The sequence below is a fragment of the Octopus bimaculoides genome, chromosome 5, assembly GCF_046866305.1.
Source record: "Octopus bimaculoides isolate indiv1 chromosome 5, ASM4686630v1, whole genome shotgun sequence".
In the NCBI taxonomy this organism is placed as follows: Eukaryota; Metazoa; Mollusca; class Cephalopoda; order Octopoda; family Octopodidae; genus Octopus; species Octopus bimaculoides.
In genome coordinates this window covers 98749671-98764062 of record NC_142932.1, presented here as the reverse complement: position 1 = coordinate 98764062, position 14392 = coordinate 98749671, and the positions used below count along the sequence as shown (strand labels likewise).

Genomic DNA, 14392 nt, shown 5'->3' with positions numbered 1-14392 from the left:
TCTTTCATAGCAAAATTTAATACATGTGAAGGGTGCGAAAAAGTTCCTCGCTTTGGGTAAAAGAAAATACGGGAGGATCAGTTAATTAAGATATTATCCAACATATTCCCCTCTCAGATTCACACACTTATTGCAACAGTCCTTCAATTTTTATAAGCCTTGTAAAAGAACTTGAAAGGTTAGGCCTCCAACCAGGCCTTTTGTGATATTCTTAAAGCTAGGAACTTTTCAGCACCCCCTTGTACTGTTAACTTTGAGTCAATGTGGAAACCTCACTGTGATCACTTGACCAGTTAAAACTAGCAATCAAATCTATCGAAAACCACATTCCACTGCCTTATAAAAAAAATACATGTTGGATAATGCATCCTGAAGAACACCAATCACCAATATCATTTTATGCCCATTTCCCATTCAGGTACAGGCTATCTGAGCTTCATCATAGTCAATAGCTATCCCAGGTTTTATTACAGGTGCATACATAGCTGTGTGGTTAAGCAGCCTGCTCCCCACTGTGTGGCACCTTAGGCAAATGTCTTCTACTATAACCCCAGGCAAACCAAAGCTTTGTGAGTGGATTTTGTAGACAGAAACTGCATGGAAGCCCATCATACATGCACGCACATAATACATATATGTCTGTGTGTGTTTGTTTGCTTAAATCCCTGTAACTTAGCAGTTTGGTTAAAAAAGACTGATAGAATAACTACCTGGTTTAAAAAAAGAAAAGTAAGTACTGAGGTTGACTTGTTCAAATAAAAAACTCTTTGAGGTGGTGTCCCAGCATGGCTGCAGTTCAATGACTAAAAGATATAACAGAGATAACTAGCTGACCTGGTACAAAGCAATAAAAATAACGTAACAGCACTCTTCCAAGTACCACTGATGTATTCCACATTTTGTGTTTAGTTGTTTTTGTTGCATTAATGCATTTCGTACACTTAAAAGTTTGATTTGTTTTTTGCCCGTATCTTTACTTCACCTGAAATTTTATTTGGTACATTGTGTTCCATTGTCTTTTTTCCTACAAATCAAGCATAGTTATTTATCTAAAGCTGTAAAACTGTGGGTATATTACATAAAGTGCTACTTACTTAAATTATTTAACTTAACCCATCTTTCAAAGAGGAATTGTCAGAACTTTGTGTATTCTACAGCTTTACTTTTCTCATGAGGTTAACATCAAAAAGACTCAGCTTGCTAATTCTAAACTTCAGACTATCCTATTTGCAATAATAATCTTGTGAAAGCACTCGGAAAATCTAAATACCCGAGTCAAAGAAAGATATCACTTTAAAACAGAGAGCCAACAATTCTTAAATTAAAAAAACAAAAAAACAGCAGACTCAAATTCAATTTATATAACTTATTACAAAAGAAGGATGCATTTGCATTTTATTGTTTGATACCAAAACATTATGATTTACAGTTCAAATAAAATAAATAATCAAAACATTTTATTTTCATTGATTTATTAAAAAAAAAAAATCTTAGAATGGTGTGAATTACAGAAAAAAAGAAATAGAGGTAATTTTCTTTTTGTTTTGAAGATTAAGTTCATGATAAATTTGACTTTGTCATAGGCATTGTATATATGGGCTGCATGATATGGTGAACAAGATAAAACACAAAACCTATAAAGGCTGAAATACAGCAGAAGACCAAAAGTAGTACCAGATGATTCTCCTTATACTCATATATCTGTAAAATAAATGAATAAATAAGCATATATAATATGAATTAAAAAATCGTTAAAGTAAGTTTTGTCACAAACCTACCAGGTATAAAACTATAAATTGCAAAAGGTTGACAGGAATTAACAAAAATATATCACACACTAACATCATCATCATCATTTAACGTCTGCTTTCCATGCTAGCATGGGTTGGACAATTTGACTGAGGACTGGTGAAACAGATGGCTACACCAGGCTCCAATCTGATTTGGCAGAGTTTCTACAGCTGGATGCCCTTCCTAACGCCAACCACTCCGAGAGTGTAGTGGGTGCTTTTACGTGCCACCAGCACGAAGGCCAGTCAGGCGGTACTGGCGACGGCCATGCTCAAAATGGTGTATTTTACATGCCACCTGCACAGGAGCTAGTCCAGCGGCACTGGCAACAATCTCGCTCAGATATCTTTTCACGTGCCACCAGCAGAAGTGCCAGGAAGGCGATGCTGGTAACGATCATGCTCAAATGGTGCTATTTATGTGCCACCGGCACGGAAGCCAGACAGCTGCTCTGGCAACAATCACGCTTGAACGGTGCTCTTAGTGCTCCACTGATATGATAATTTAAATCTCTAAAATAATTTCACTCCCATTAGTCTAAAACACCATGGTTGTGGCAATAATAGAAGTATAGTACTATTACTACCATCATTGAAACCACCCCCACTCACTCCCTGCCACTGATCTGTCTCCTATCTCTGTTCCTTACAGAGAGCTTTCAACTTTAAAAAATCCTATTCTCTACACGTATCTATGTATTTCTGTCTTCAATGTTTTTATCTTAAAAAACTTCATATACTTGGCATTGATGTAAACTACATTAGAAAGTACTTCAACCCTAAACAATTGCTAGCAATACAAAAGCTGAGGGAGATTACACTTTAATGTATTTACTGGATGTGCAAAGTCAGTGTACATGTATAACAGAGCGCTAGTGTTTTGAGGGAAAAATTGAGCATAAGAATGAGATGCAGCATGCATCTAAACTAATAGTGCTGATTTGGGCATGTAATGCATATGGATGTAGACAGTTGCATACAGAAGTCCTGATTATTTAAAGTGGATGGAACTTGTGGATAAGGCAACCCAGGAAGACATGGGTCAAAGTATTGAAAGCTGATCTGAAGACACTGAGCCTTACGAAGGAGATGACTAAGAACCAGGATACCAGCACATTGCTGTACTTAAGTCCTGTCCACCACAGCAGAATTGATACAGGTGCTGGTGCCACATAAAAAGTACCCAGTACATTCTATGGAGTGGTTGGCATTAAGAAGGGCATCCAGCCATAAAACCAATGCCAGAACAGTCAATGGAACCTGGCAGATCCTTGGCCTTACCAGCTCCGGTCAAACCCTCCAACATGTGCCAGCATGAAAAACAGACGTTAAATGATGATGATGATATCTTGATTACTTGATTAGTGAAGTGAAATTTTATTAGCTTATTGAAAATGAAACAAACTTCTTCAACAATATTTACTGATATGAACAAATTTTAAGTGTGGTTTAACAGTAGTTTAAAGAAAAATAGTTTAAAGGATTTTACCAAACTGTCATCAACAGGTACTGGATACTTTGATTTTCTTGGAATGACAATAAAAATTATTGTTAGTAAGGTACTCAGTAAAATTAAAATCGTTCCAAGATATCTAAAATATAATAAAGAAAAAACATTTTTAACATATACAGTATATATAGTGATTCATACTGAAAATTACATAACTTGAGTAGCAGCTGGCTGAAGGCTTGATGTCACAGCTCATTACTAGGATGATGTAAATATTTGGGACAAAGATTTATTTTCAAAGGTTCAGTATGTCAGAGCTGTAAAATCAGTACATCAGTACATATTGTAAAGCTGAGTTTGTGAGTGTGTGTGTGTGTTGCATCTATAGAAATCCACACCTTACAAGATAGCAATTTGGGAGTCACACCAATGGATTCCTCATGGTCGAAAATGCCCGGAATCGGCCACTTATTATTCTTTTCTTCCTTCCTAACAAGTGAATTTTTCCATTAAAAATAATTCTAAACCATAACTTCTAACAATTCAACTTCTCTGGTTGACTTTAAGACCCCCCCCCCAATAGGGGCCTTAACTCATACATTTTAGAGTGCCATGTTCTCCATTTTTCAGGAGCAAAAACTTTGAATAGGTTTTATAAGATTTGGACTTTGGAATCTGGGCATAAAGATGAGTAGTATGAGATAAATATATCATGATTAGAATCTTTGATAGGGTGTGTAAAGAGGGAAAGAACCCTCATTAAAATTCTTAATCTCCAATTTTGATGAAACTCGAATCATAGGTATTCCAGTTCATTAGAAAAAATATAAAAGAAAAGTCTAATTCTTCAATTCCATGTGACACAGGCAATTCCGGGTATCTCTGCTAGTTTTTTTTATAACTGAACGTGATGGAATATGAGAAAAATGAGAAGTATATTATACATATATAGGAAAGTCCTATTAATCTAGGTAATCTGGTATACCTGATTTTCCATCAATTAATTTTGTGGAAGTGATATGACTGGCTACCAACACCACTTCATCATTGTGTATATTCAAGTTAAAAAAACGAGTGGCCAGTACTTATATATTATGTATTTGTGTTTATCTATTTATGGTTGTAAATGTACCATCCAACACAATGATTTTAAAGTAAGAATTAGGCAAACTCAGAAACAAAAGATAATTTGAAGGTGGGCATAAAAATTGAAAGAACTACCAAACTGCAATAGGTTCAGAAATGTATTGATATATGACAAGACAGAGAGAAAGATAGAAAGTTTGTAACACAAAGGAAAATTTAAAGAATTCTTAAAAGACAACCTGCTGAAAGTAACAGACTAAACCTGTAGATAGGGTAAGATCCCACCAAAAAGATAACGACATGGTGGTGAAATAGGTCTGTAGTAACGCTGTGCGCATGCGTAGTCTCACGCATACGTGGAATTCAACATCCAAGCTTTCCCGCTTTATTCTGTCTCTTTCTTGCTGGCCAGCGATTGAGCAAGGACGTGTCTAGCTGTCTCTCCATCTTTCAAACTCACACTAGACAGCTCACATCAATATACCAACGTCCCAACAACTATGTTCTCACACACCGAAGATGTCTCAACAAACAAGATTAAAGATGTATATTTTCCACAATAAATAAATATTGTTTGTGTTGATAGTTTGGAGTTCAGCGTTCCGTTCATATTTCTAATTTAATATAGGAAAGTCAGGTGTACATCTAATGATATATAACCCACTTTCCTATAAAGTGGTGACCCCGACGTGATTCGTTCATACAACCCTTCTGATCTGTACAGCCTATGTGATCCTGTTCACACAGTTTTTCTTACAAACTGGTGAATTCAAACACGCAGCCCGCTGAGCTATTTAACACTTTCCTATAAAGTGGTGACCCCGACTAAGAAAAAACGCGGCCATGGATTCTGGACTACCAACCTATAACTGGTGACCCCGACTAAAGAACAAATGCGGCCATGGAGACTGAATTACCAAGCAACGATGACCACCAATGCCACCAACATCTCCAACCATAGTCAACATGACTTACTATGTACACCAAACTAAACCACCGCGGCAAATCTCTCTTCGATTCTGTTAGGTGACTTAGCTTCACCACGATAATAAACAGACAAGAATTACAGCCTGCGATACTTCCAATTGTGTACTCAAGAACTTGGTATAAAACTCTCACGTGTACTGACTTTCTATCTGCTGTAATATCTCACATACATATAGACGGCCTGTCTTTTATTATGTTCTTATATGTCGCATTCACACTCTCACATACACATACATCTTTTATGCCACACTAAATATCTCTTGTTATTCATTTTATACGGTTGTGTTTATCATCTTCTATCGTCTCCCTTTTACTGGCCATATGTTATCGTAGTATAACATATCATGTATATCATCTTTGATATATTATTTTGTGTTCGACCGTGTGACACGTTTAAATAAAAGGAGTCCTCTGTTTTTCCATTCGTCACCATTTCTCCTTGTCGTCACTGTAAAACAGGATATCATTACCAACGTCAACACCATTACCACCACACATACAGAACACAGCTATAGCAGTTCCTGCGCCGACGTCTTCACCACCAATGTACTGTCTACCACAATGTCGTGCGCCAACAACCCCACCACCAGGGACACACCAGATCAACACACTCGGTTTTATCTTCACTGTATGAGTGGAATTTTCCCCTCACGCACAACAGTCAGAGCTAGCCGACTAGGATATTTAGTACCAGGTAACAGGTCGCAATCTCGCATTGATGCTCAACTACAGCTCTGCCAACTGACCACGACTTCCTGTGTACGGACATTCAACTTGTGTAATTCTTTTACGAACTGGATATATAGCTTTTTGTCTCTACAGACACTTTTAATATGTTCTGTGTTTTCACTCACACACACACTTGTGCACTCACACATTTTCTTTCATTTGTACATTGCATGCATGTTCTCACGAGTGTACATTTCATTTCTTTCATTTTTCTTTGTGTGTGTTTGTGCTACATCTTGTGGGTGGTTTTCAGTGGCCATCCTGCCTCAGGCGTTCCAACAAAAAAAAATTATATTATCGTGCGTTCCACACTGGCGAGGGGAGCCCTGTAGTAACGCCGTGCGCATGCGTAGTCTCACGCATGCGTAGAATTCAACATCCAAGCTTTCCCGCTTTATTCTGTCTCTTTCTTGCTGGCCAGCGATTGAGCAAGGACGTGTCTAGCTGTCTCTCCATCTTTCGAACTCATGCTAGACAGCTCACATCAGTATACCAACGTCCCAACAACCATGTTCTCACACACCGAAGACGTCTCAACAAACAAGATTAAAGATGTATATTTTCCACAATAAATAAATATTGTTTGTGTTGATAGTTTGGAGTTCAGCGTTCCGTTCATATTTCTAATTTACTATAGGAAAGTCAGGTGTACATCTAATGATGTATAACCCACTTTCCTATAGGTCTATAGATAGAGCCATAAAGGCTAACAGACAGGCAGGAAAAACTGCAAGGATGTGGGCAGCAAAGAGCAACATGAAGAGAAGTTAGATATCAGGTATACTTAGTAAGAAGAGAAGCTGTGAATAAAAAATTTCAAATGTTCTAAGACATGGTGGCAGTGAATAAAAGAAAATTGAGATGACATTGGGGCAACGTGTTCAGAATGATAAGGGTAAATTGGGTATAAGAGAAATCAGTTGTAGTGTACAAGAGAGAAGACTGTAATGGTATAGGTATGTATTGCTAATGGATGATGACAGCTGCATAAGCAAGTGCTGAGTGTCCAAGTGAATGGTACTTGTGGAAGAGGGAGACCAAGGGAGACTTGGGATGAGGTGGTGTGAAATGTTGCCAGGATTTTACATCTGATAAAGAAGATGATAGAAGAATATGTAAACTAGTGACATACGGTATTGCAGAAGACCTGAACACCCATGCTGACTTAGTGCATGCATTCCTCCCTTTTGCTGTGTCCAGTCTCCATCCTTTCATCTCCTCAACTCATCATGTCATGACACCCATGACTGAGAGGAAGTTTGTGCATACTGAATATCTCCTGTCTTCATACCAAATCATAAGTCATGATGTTTGAGTAGAAAGGGATTGCATGCCAGCAAACTTTACTCATCCACTCTGACTCTCCTGTTATCATGCTTAGATATTACCTTGAGTATAAATCCAGACCCCTAATCAACATCTCATCTCTCCTCTGCACCACTCTAGCCATATATAATATGGAGTATCCCCTCCCCAGCAAGCACTTGTTTTAAGTGTCCACTTCAGGGTTTGATGAGGTAGTTAGCCACAATGCATCAATCTTATTTACGTATTTCTCTTCTCAAACAAATATACAATTCTCAATTTATTCTAACAAAGTTCACAGATTTTGGTCCATTCTTAATTCTAGACACCAATACCTACTAATCCTCTTGAAGATGAAATTTGTCTTATTGTATATCTCTAACCTATCATTGTTGCCCAGATTACACAATATTCCAATTTCTTTTGTAAAGCTGATGGTTGATGTAGAATGCACGCCACCATTCAGTTCTCTTCCTTGATTGTCAATAATAAAAATTTGCAGTTGTTCCAGCTCATATAGACTATTTTAAATACTTCTGTTGTTTCATCTACTCTCTGAATTGCTCCAATCACCATATGTTTGACTATTTGTCCTCCACAGAGTACATCTTTCTAAACTTGTTATTGTTGAGAATCACATTCCGAGTTATTTTAATGCACACAACTCCTCTAAGCTCCTGTACTCCTCCCAACAACACTGGGACAGAGGCCAAATCCCTTGCCATCTTAAGCTGTCTGCACCAGTAATCTTGAGTAATCTTGACCAACTTACTAAAACTCCAACTATGCTTGATCTTAAACTCACTGATACTTCAGATATACTGGTTGGATAAAGCTTTACTAATTCTACTCTCACTATTTTTGGCATCAAATGTGCTTTAGCATCATTCTGCCTGAAATGTGTGTGTGACTGATACCTTTCTCCTTGGCATATCCATTAAACAACCAAAGCACATATCCTCAGCCTCTTAAAGTGGATCATGCGCAACTGCACTGCAGTTATACAGACATAGAACACAACATCAGGAGAAAAAAACACAATCACCAATTTGAAGGTATTCACCTACCACTGCAACACCTTCAAGAAGACCATCATGAAAGCAAAAACTGTTTTCCTGCATTTCACAATCTCCAAATGCTTTTGTCCCCTAAATTGCAGCAGCAATTTCTGATTTTTTGTCAAAATGATTTTTACTAATTTTGCAGAATCTTCTACCATACTTATCACCTGACAGGACTTTTTAAATAGCACCTGTACGGATTCCAATACTGCACTTGCAGACACACACACCACTTATAATCTTGATTAGGCAAGGAATAGTGAGGTTGACTGATGAGCTAGGATATTCACTTAAAGAATTTGGATGGATCTAAAGAACTGAGTTTTTTCTAAAATAGAGTGAATTTTTGAAATTGAGAGGAAGGGAGCAAGTTCTAAATGGGAGTGACTTATTGAGTAAATGCTTTGCCAAATATCTTCATTGCATCTAGGCAGAAAGAAGAAATAATTGGATTATGTGTTGGTTGAATCTGTTGTAGATGATAAAGAAGTTAGAGAAAGGAAATGACAGTTCTATGCAAAGATCAAGTCTTTGATGATTGACCTCTGCACAAGAGACTGCAATTTGGGTCCAAGCAAATGTTTTTGCTATGATAAATTTGACATCCCAAGTAAACTATCGTATAAAATTTTCCTGAAACTTTTCCATTCTATTTATATTTTGAATGGTACCCAAATTCCAGTGTCCTATTGTAATTTAGATTTAATATAAATTTTGTACTCTTCGTTTGTAAGAACACTGTAAATCGTTGTAGATACAGAAATAGCTTGTTAAAAAATTTCATGACAATATTGGAGTTTAGATCATTAGAAATAATTATTCGTAAATCTTTAATTGCAGAAACCAAGGGAATGAGAGTAAAATCAAATTCATATTGTTCTGAATATTGCCATGTCTGAAATCTAATTTTAATTTTAGATTTGAGTCAGCGATTTTAGAGGGATGGTTCAGTCGATTACATCGACCCAGTGTTCAACTCGTACTTATTTTATTGACCCCGAAAGGCAGTCAACCTCGGCGGAATTTGAGCTCAGAACACAAAGAGCCAGAAGAAATGCCGCTAAGCATTTTCTCGATACGTTAACTCGCCACCTTCATAAATGAAAACATTGCATTTGGACATGGCAATTTTTAGTTGCACTGAATTTGCTAATTGAATACGTTTTTAAAATCCTTCTTACAATGTGCACAGTCACCAAGTTAAAAAATGTCGTTAGTAACTCCAACTCAACGAGACAAATTGTCCAGTGTCTCCTCCGTAATCCTCCCGCTAGATTCTTTGGTAATCTTCAAGTTTAGGGGGGTAAAAAAAGTAAATAAAAATATTCAAGGGAAATAACTGAACGACTTACCAGTATTATCCGTTTTCTTCTAGCTGTTTATAAATAAATCACACCCTAACCCTAACGTCAATCAAATCACGTGTGTGATTTATTTATAAACAGAGATGTACGTAGAATACTGGTAAGACGTTCAGTTACTTCCCTTGAATATTTTTTTTTTACCCCCCCTAAACTTGAAGATTACCGATTCTTTAATCACTCTTTCTACAGGAACTACCCAACTACGGAAACATTGGTATTTCATCTCGCACAACAGCCATCTGAGAAGTACCGACATATCAGATACACATTTAAATGTTGCGTCTACTTATTTTGGCATAACTACAGGGTTTTACCCACCAGACTTTGGGAGGTCATAACTTTCAGAAAAATGAATATTTTTTAATGAAATTTTCTATGCATATAGTATTTACTATGTAGAATCCGAATATACAAAAATTTCCGGTGAAAGTGTTTTGGAATTGGGGTGGGGGACAATTTTCGGAAATTCCCCTCCCAAAGTCTGGGCTGTAAAACCCTGTAGTTATGCCCTTATTTTATCACATTATATTTTTTTTGTCTCATTACAATTAGTGGCATCGCAGGAAGAGAAGATTTGGGAATAAAATTTGATGCCCTCAGTTTTGAAATTATACATTTTTCCACACTCGTTCACCAGTAATTAATCTATTAATTAACACAATTAGAAGGTTAATATAGATGTTAATACAGGAACACATCGAGATTATGGAATTAAAGCAATTTAAATAGTACAAATCAATGACGTCTGAAAGGAACAATTAAAGAACTGAAAAAACTTCAATTGGGTGTAGCCAAAACGGCATACTGAGAAAAATATTTTGCGTCATATATTAATGAATTTACTTTTCGAAACAAGTCACTGATTGGTTAAAATTACCCAAATACGACAACTTTAACACGAAATAACTTCTGAAATACGAAATTTTGTCAAAAGCGTTCAGAGTAAACCGTGTTCTACGTAAGAAATTCTACCAGTATTCGAAGTTTCAAACTGTTCAGTTAAAAAAAAAACATCAATTAAAAAACCTGTGATTCGAACTGAACAGATCCAAATAAAGTAATCTAGTTACAGTCTGATACCAAAGGCGAGTGATTGCCAACATCACTTAAATTCAATGTGTGTTGCCAACAACATATTTTTTCTTTAATTAAAAAATTTCCACGTGACTTTACGCACTCATATAAGTAAAATCTGCTTGTTTGATAATCTTTAAATTTTACTAGCACAATCTTAGAAAAAAAAAACAAAAAGATTCCACGCATTTACCTGAAAGGGGCTTTTCGTAAGTACATTAACAAAAATTTTATATTTTAACTTGTATATTTTAAGTTTCGTAGATAAACTTTACCGTTAAATATATTCAAATTTTGATTTGAAATTAAAGAAAAAATTATAATGTAAAAATAAACGTGCCTAACTTTGATGAAGTTTTATCAGATTATAATTAAAACTTCAAAACAACATAAACGGTTTATATATATATATAAATATTGTGTATGTAGATATATAAAATATTCAAATTTGTACTTGCCTGATTTTTCCAGTAGAATAACTGGTGAATACACAAATGGTCAGTGATATGATCCACATAGAAGCCAAAAGGACGATACCAACACCAACACCAAAAATCAGCCCCATAGTGGGTTACCCGTCGCGATGACAACGTTGTTTATTTATTCCAAACTAGCCAATCGCATTCTAGTAGTGTTCATTTCAATTGTACTTGTAATAACGTAACTATTGTGAACACACCAGAGATCAGGCCTGGTAGAATCATTAGAGCGGTGGTGTTTAGAATCTTACGATCTTTAGTTTCAGTTATTAAAGTTCTGAAGGAATTCAAATCCAGCCGAAGTCAACTTTGCTTTACATTTGCCCTGGATCGGTATATTTTATACCTAGAGGTCAATGTACATACCCGGTCCGCAAATTCGAGAACTTGTGCCTTTGTAAGAAATCAATGTAATAAACGTGTCTAACATTTGACTAATTTTATTATATAAAAAAAAAATTTTAAAAATAGATCATATAAAAATAGTCAGAAACTGAAAGAAACCCGTTGTGTATGTATTTAATATATATATATATATATATTTATTTGTGTGGGTGTGCAGGGAGACTGATCCGGGTTTTGTTTTTTTCTTTTTTTGTGTTGCCCAAAAGTCTCGAAAAAATTACTATATAAAGTTGAATCGCAATTCGTAACAAATGGACACATTTTTATGTATTCTAACTTTGTTGTAGCTGACCATATGCATATGAAACAGTAATGCTGTGAAACTGCTGGAAATAAAATAACAATGTTATACTTGCAGTGAGTATTGATTTACCTATGGAAAGTAGTTTCAAACTACACTTGTGTATCATAACTTAATAACATGGTCACTTTATAATCCAAATTAATGAAAATGACAAAACCATCATTAAAGTTCAAGCTTGTATTTTCAAAATTTAATCCTTCTTAAGCCTTGGTCCTGATTTTTTTGGTATCGGCTCAGCTAGAAAGAGTGTTGCCTGGGCAAATGGGGCAACTCCCCCAGCATCCGCCACTGGTGTGTGTGTGTTTATCTCCCACCACCGCTTGACAACCAGTGTTGGTTTGTTTACGTCCTGGTAAACATAACAGTTTGGCAAAAGGGACTGATAGAATATGTCTCAGGCTTTTAAAAAAATAAGTACAGGAGTCGATTTGTTCCTCTAAACCCTTTTAGGCAGTGCCCCAGCATGGCCGCAGACCAATGACGGAAACAAGTAATAGGAAAAAGATAGAAGATAAAATTACTGCGAGGACACGTTTTTTGCACAAGAGTTGCAACATGTCTGAAGTTATTCCCTCTATTTGCCAGGAAAATGGGGGGAAAATAATATTAGTACTTGAATAATTATATTTTTCTCTCACTATGTGCTTATCCATACTTACTTTTAAATGTATTAAATAAGTTTCATCTATTTCCCTATTATCTATCACATAGAAGGTGTTTCAAAATGATGTTTTAGTCTTTTTTTATGTCCAACTTTCACTGAATTCAGAGGTATGTAAGTGCTTAAGCTATTATGTACAAATAAAAAGAAATATAAATGACTAGCTTAAAAGCCACACTCCGTGTGGACTTTTAAACTAGCTCCTGTGGAGGACTAATTGGGACTGTGGCCCCAAACTAAAGACAGCTGAATAGCATGACTATAATACATTTATAATGACTATATGCCCTGGTGGCGTTTGATCAGCGGTTTAGGACAGATGAGAATTAATTCTGTAATGCAATCATTCTATTGTTCTAGTTCCAAGTTGAATTCCAACTGTTGGCTAATTTGTTCCAAAGTTCTTATCTTAATGTAAAACTAATGAAGCAAATGTCATTTATCTCCCCATTTGATCTCTGACATCATCAGACAAACACCAAGATGGTGTGAGTCAGCCAAGCTTTAGCTGCTAGAAATAGCAACCCAAATGCTTTTAAATCAGAACCCAATCTGGATATTCAAGAACCAAATGAAGGGCAGATTTTCAATCCTGGGATCATCTTGATTCTAGAATGGTATAACATGTTTAGAGCAAATGTAGACTCAGTTACAGGGATCCCAAATGGACAGGCAGAATTTTGCTTTTAATAATAGAAATAAACACATGTCCAATGAACTTATGGAAGCACCAGTAACAACTTTCTTTTCCAATAAAGTTCAGTTAAAATGACATAGAATTAAAATACTTCACAGCATATGAATTAATTTTGGTATATGTATGAATGACTGTGTGGTTAAGAAGCTTGCTTCTCAACAATCTGGTCTTGGGTTCAGTCCCATTGTGTACTTTGGATGAGTGGCTTTTACTACAGCCCAAGGTTGGCAAAAGCCTTGGGAGTGGATTTTGTAGATGTAAACTGAAGGAATCCTAATGAATGTGTGTTATTGTGTGTGTGTAATATATGTGTGTGTATATATATATATATATAGCAATAAGAAAATGGAGGGGAATAGACAGTATTCATCAACTTGCAGACATTGTATTGTGTCAATTTACCTGTTTATTTTTTACTAAAAGGACAATAACAATATACAAACACATGCGACATATTATGTCATATCAGTAATTAAAAAAAGACATCCCGTGATAGAAAATGGGATAATGACTATAGCTATTTCAGTCTAAAGGTGACATGCCTCTCTCTCTCTCTCTCTCTCTCTATATATATATATATATATATATATATATACACACACACACACATATACATATATACACACACACCTATATATATATACACATATACATGTATATGTGTGTGTTTGTGTGTATCCTTGTCTATAATTCACATGTTGGTTGTAAATGGGCATCACTGTCCTACAGACACCTATGCATCTTATACTGGAAGTACTCTTTCTCCACACCTCCTGAATCCCTACTTTTTTCTCTAGTTTATATTTATATATTCATTCTTTTACTTGTTTCAGTCATTTGACTGTGGCCATGCTGGAGCACCTCTTTTAGTCGAAGAAATTGAACCCAGGACTTATTTTTTGTAAGCCTAGTACTCATTCTATCTATTTTTGCCAAACCACTAAGTTACAAGGACGTAAACACACCAACATCGATTGTCAAGCGATAGTGGGGGGACAAA

General features: G+C 35.9%; 1 protein-coding gene and 1 long non-coding RNA gene across 2 annotated transcripts; one reads left to right on the top strand and one right to left on the bottom strand.

Moving 5' to 3' along the window:
• Positions 1–1455: 1455 nt before the first annotated feature.
• On the bottom strand, positions 1456–11749 carry LOC106867871 (transmembrane protein 218). The gene is made up of 3 exons (XM_014912927.3): positions 11305–11749; positions 3280–3382; positions 1456–1701 (listed from the first exon to the last, which is right to left on the bottom strand). Exons 1-3 carry the CDS (start codon positions 11409–11411, stop codon positions 1558–1560), a joined length of 354 nt encoding a protein of 117 aa, XP_014768413.1. The 5' UTR covers positions 11412–11749; the 3' UTR covers positions 1456–1557.
• On the top strand, positions 9746–12087 carry LOC128247905 (uncharacterized). The gene is made up of 2 exons (XR_008264228.2): positions 9746–11055; positions 12018–12087. It is a non-coding gene; the product is annotated as an uncharacterized LOC128247905 (long non-coding RNA).
• The last annotated feature ends 2305 nt before the right edge of the window (positions 12088–14392 follow it).

Excerpts from the sequence above, each read along its gene's own strand:
- LOC106867871 (XM_014912927.3), bottom strand. The coding sequence starts at position 11,411 with ATGGGGCTGATTTTTGGTGTTGGTGTTGGTATCGTCCTTTTGGCTTCT. Across the intron at positions 3,383-11,304 it reads TATTCTACTGGAAAAATCAG|ATATCTTGGAACGATTTTAA; the intron begins GCAAGTACAAAT and ends ATTATATTTTAG. Across the intron at positions 1,702-3,279 it reads TACCTGTTGATGACAGTTTG|ATATATGAGTATAAGGAGAA; the intron begins GTAAAATCCTTT and ends TTTATTTTACAG.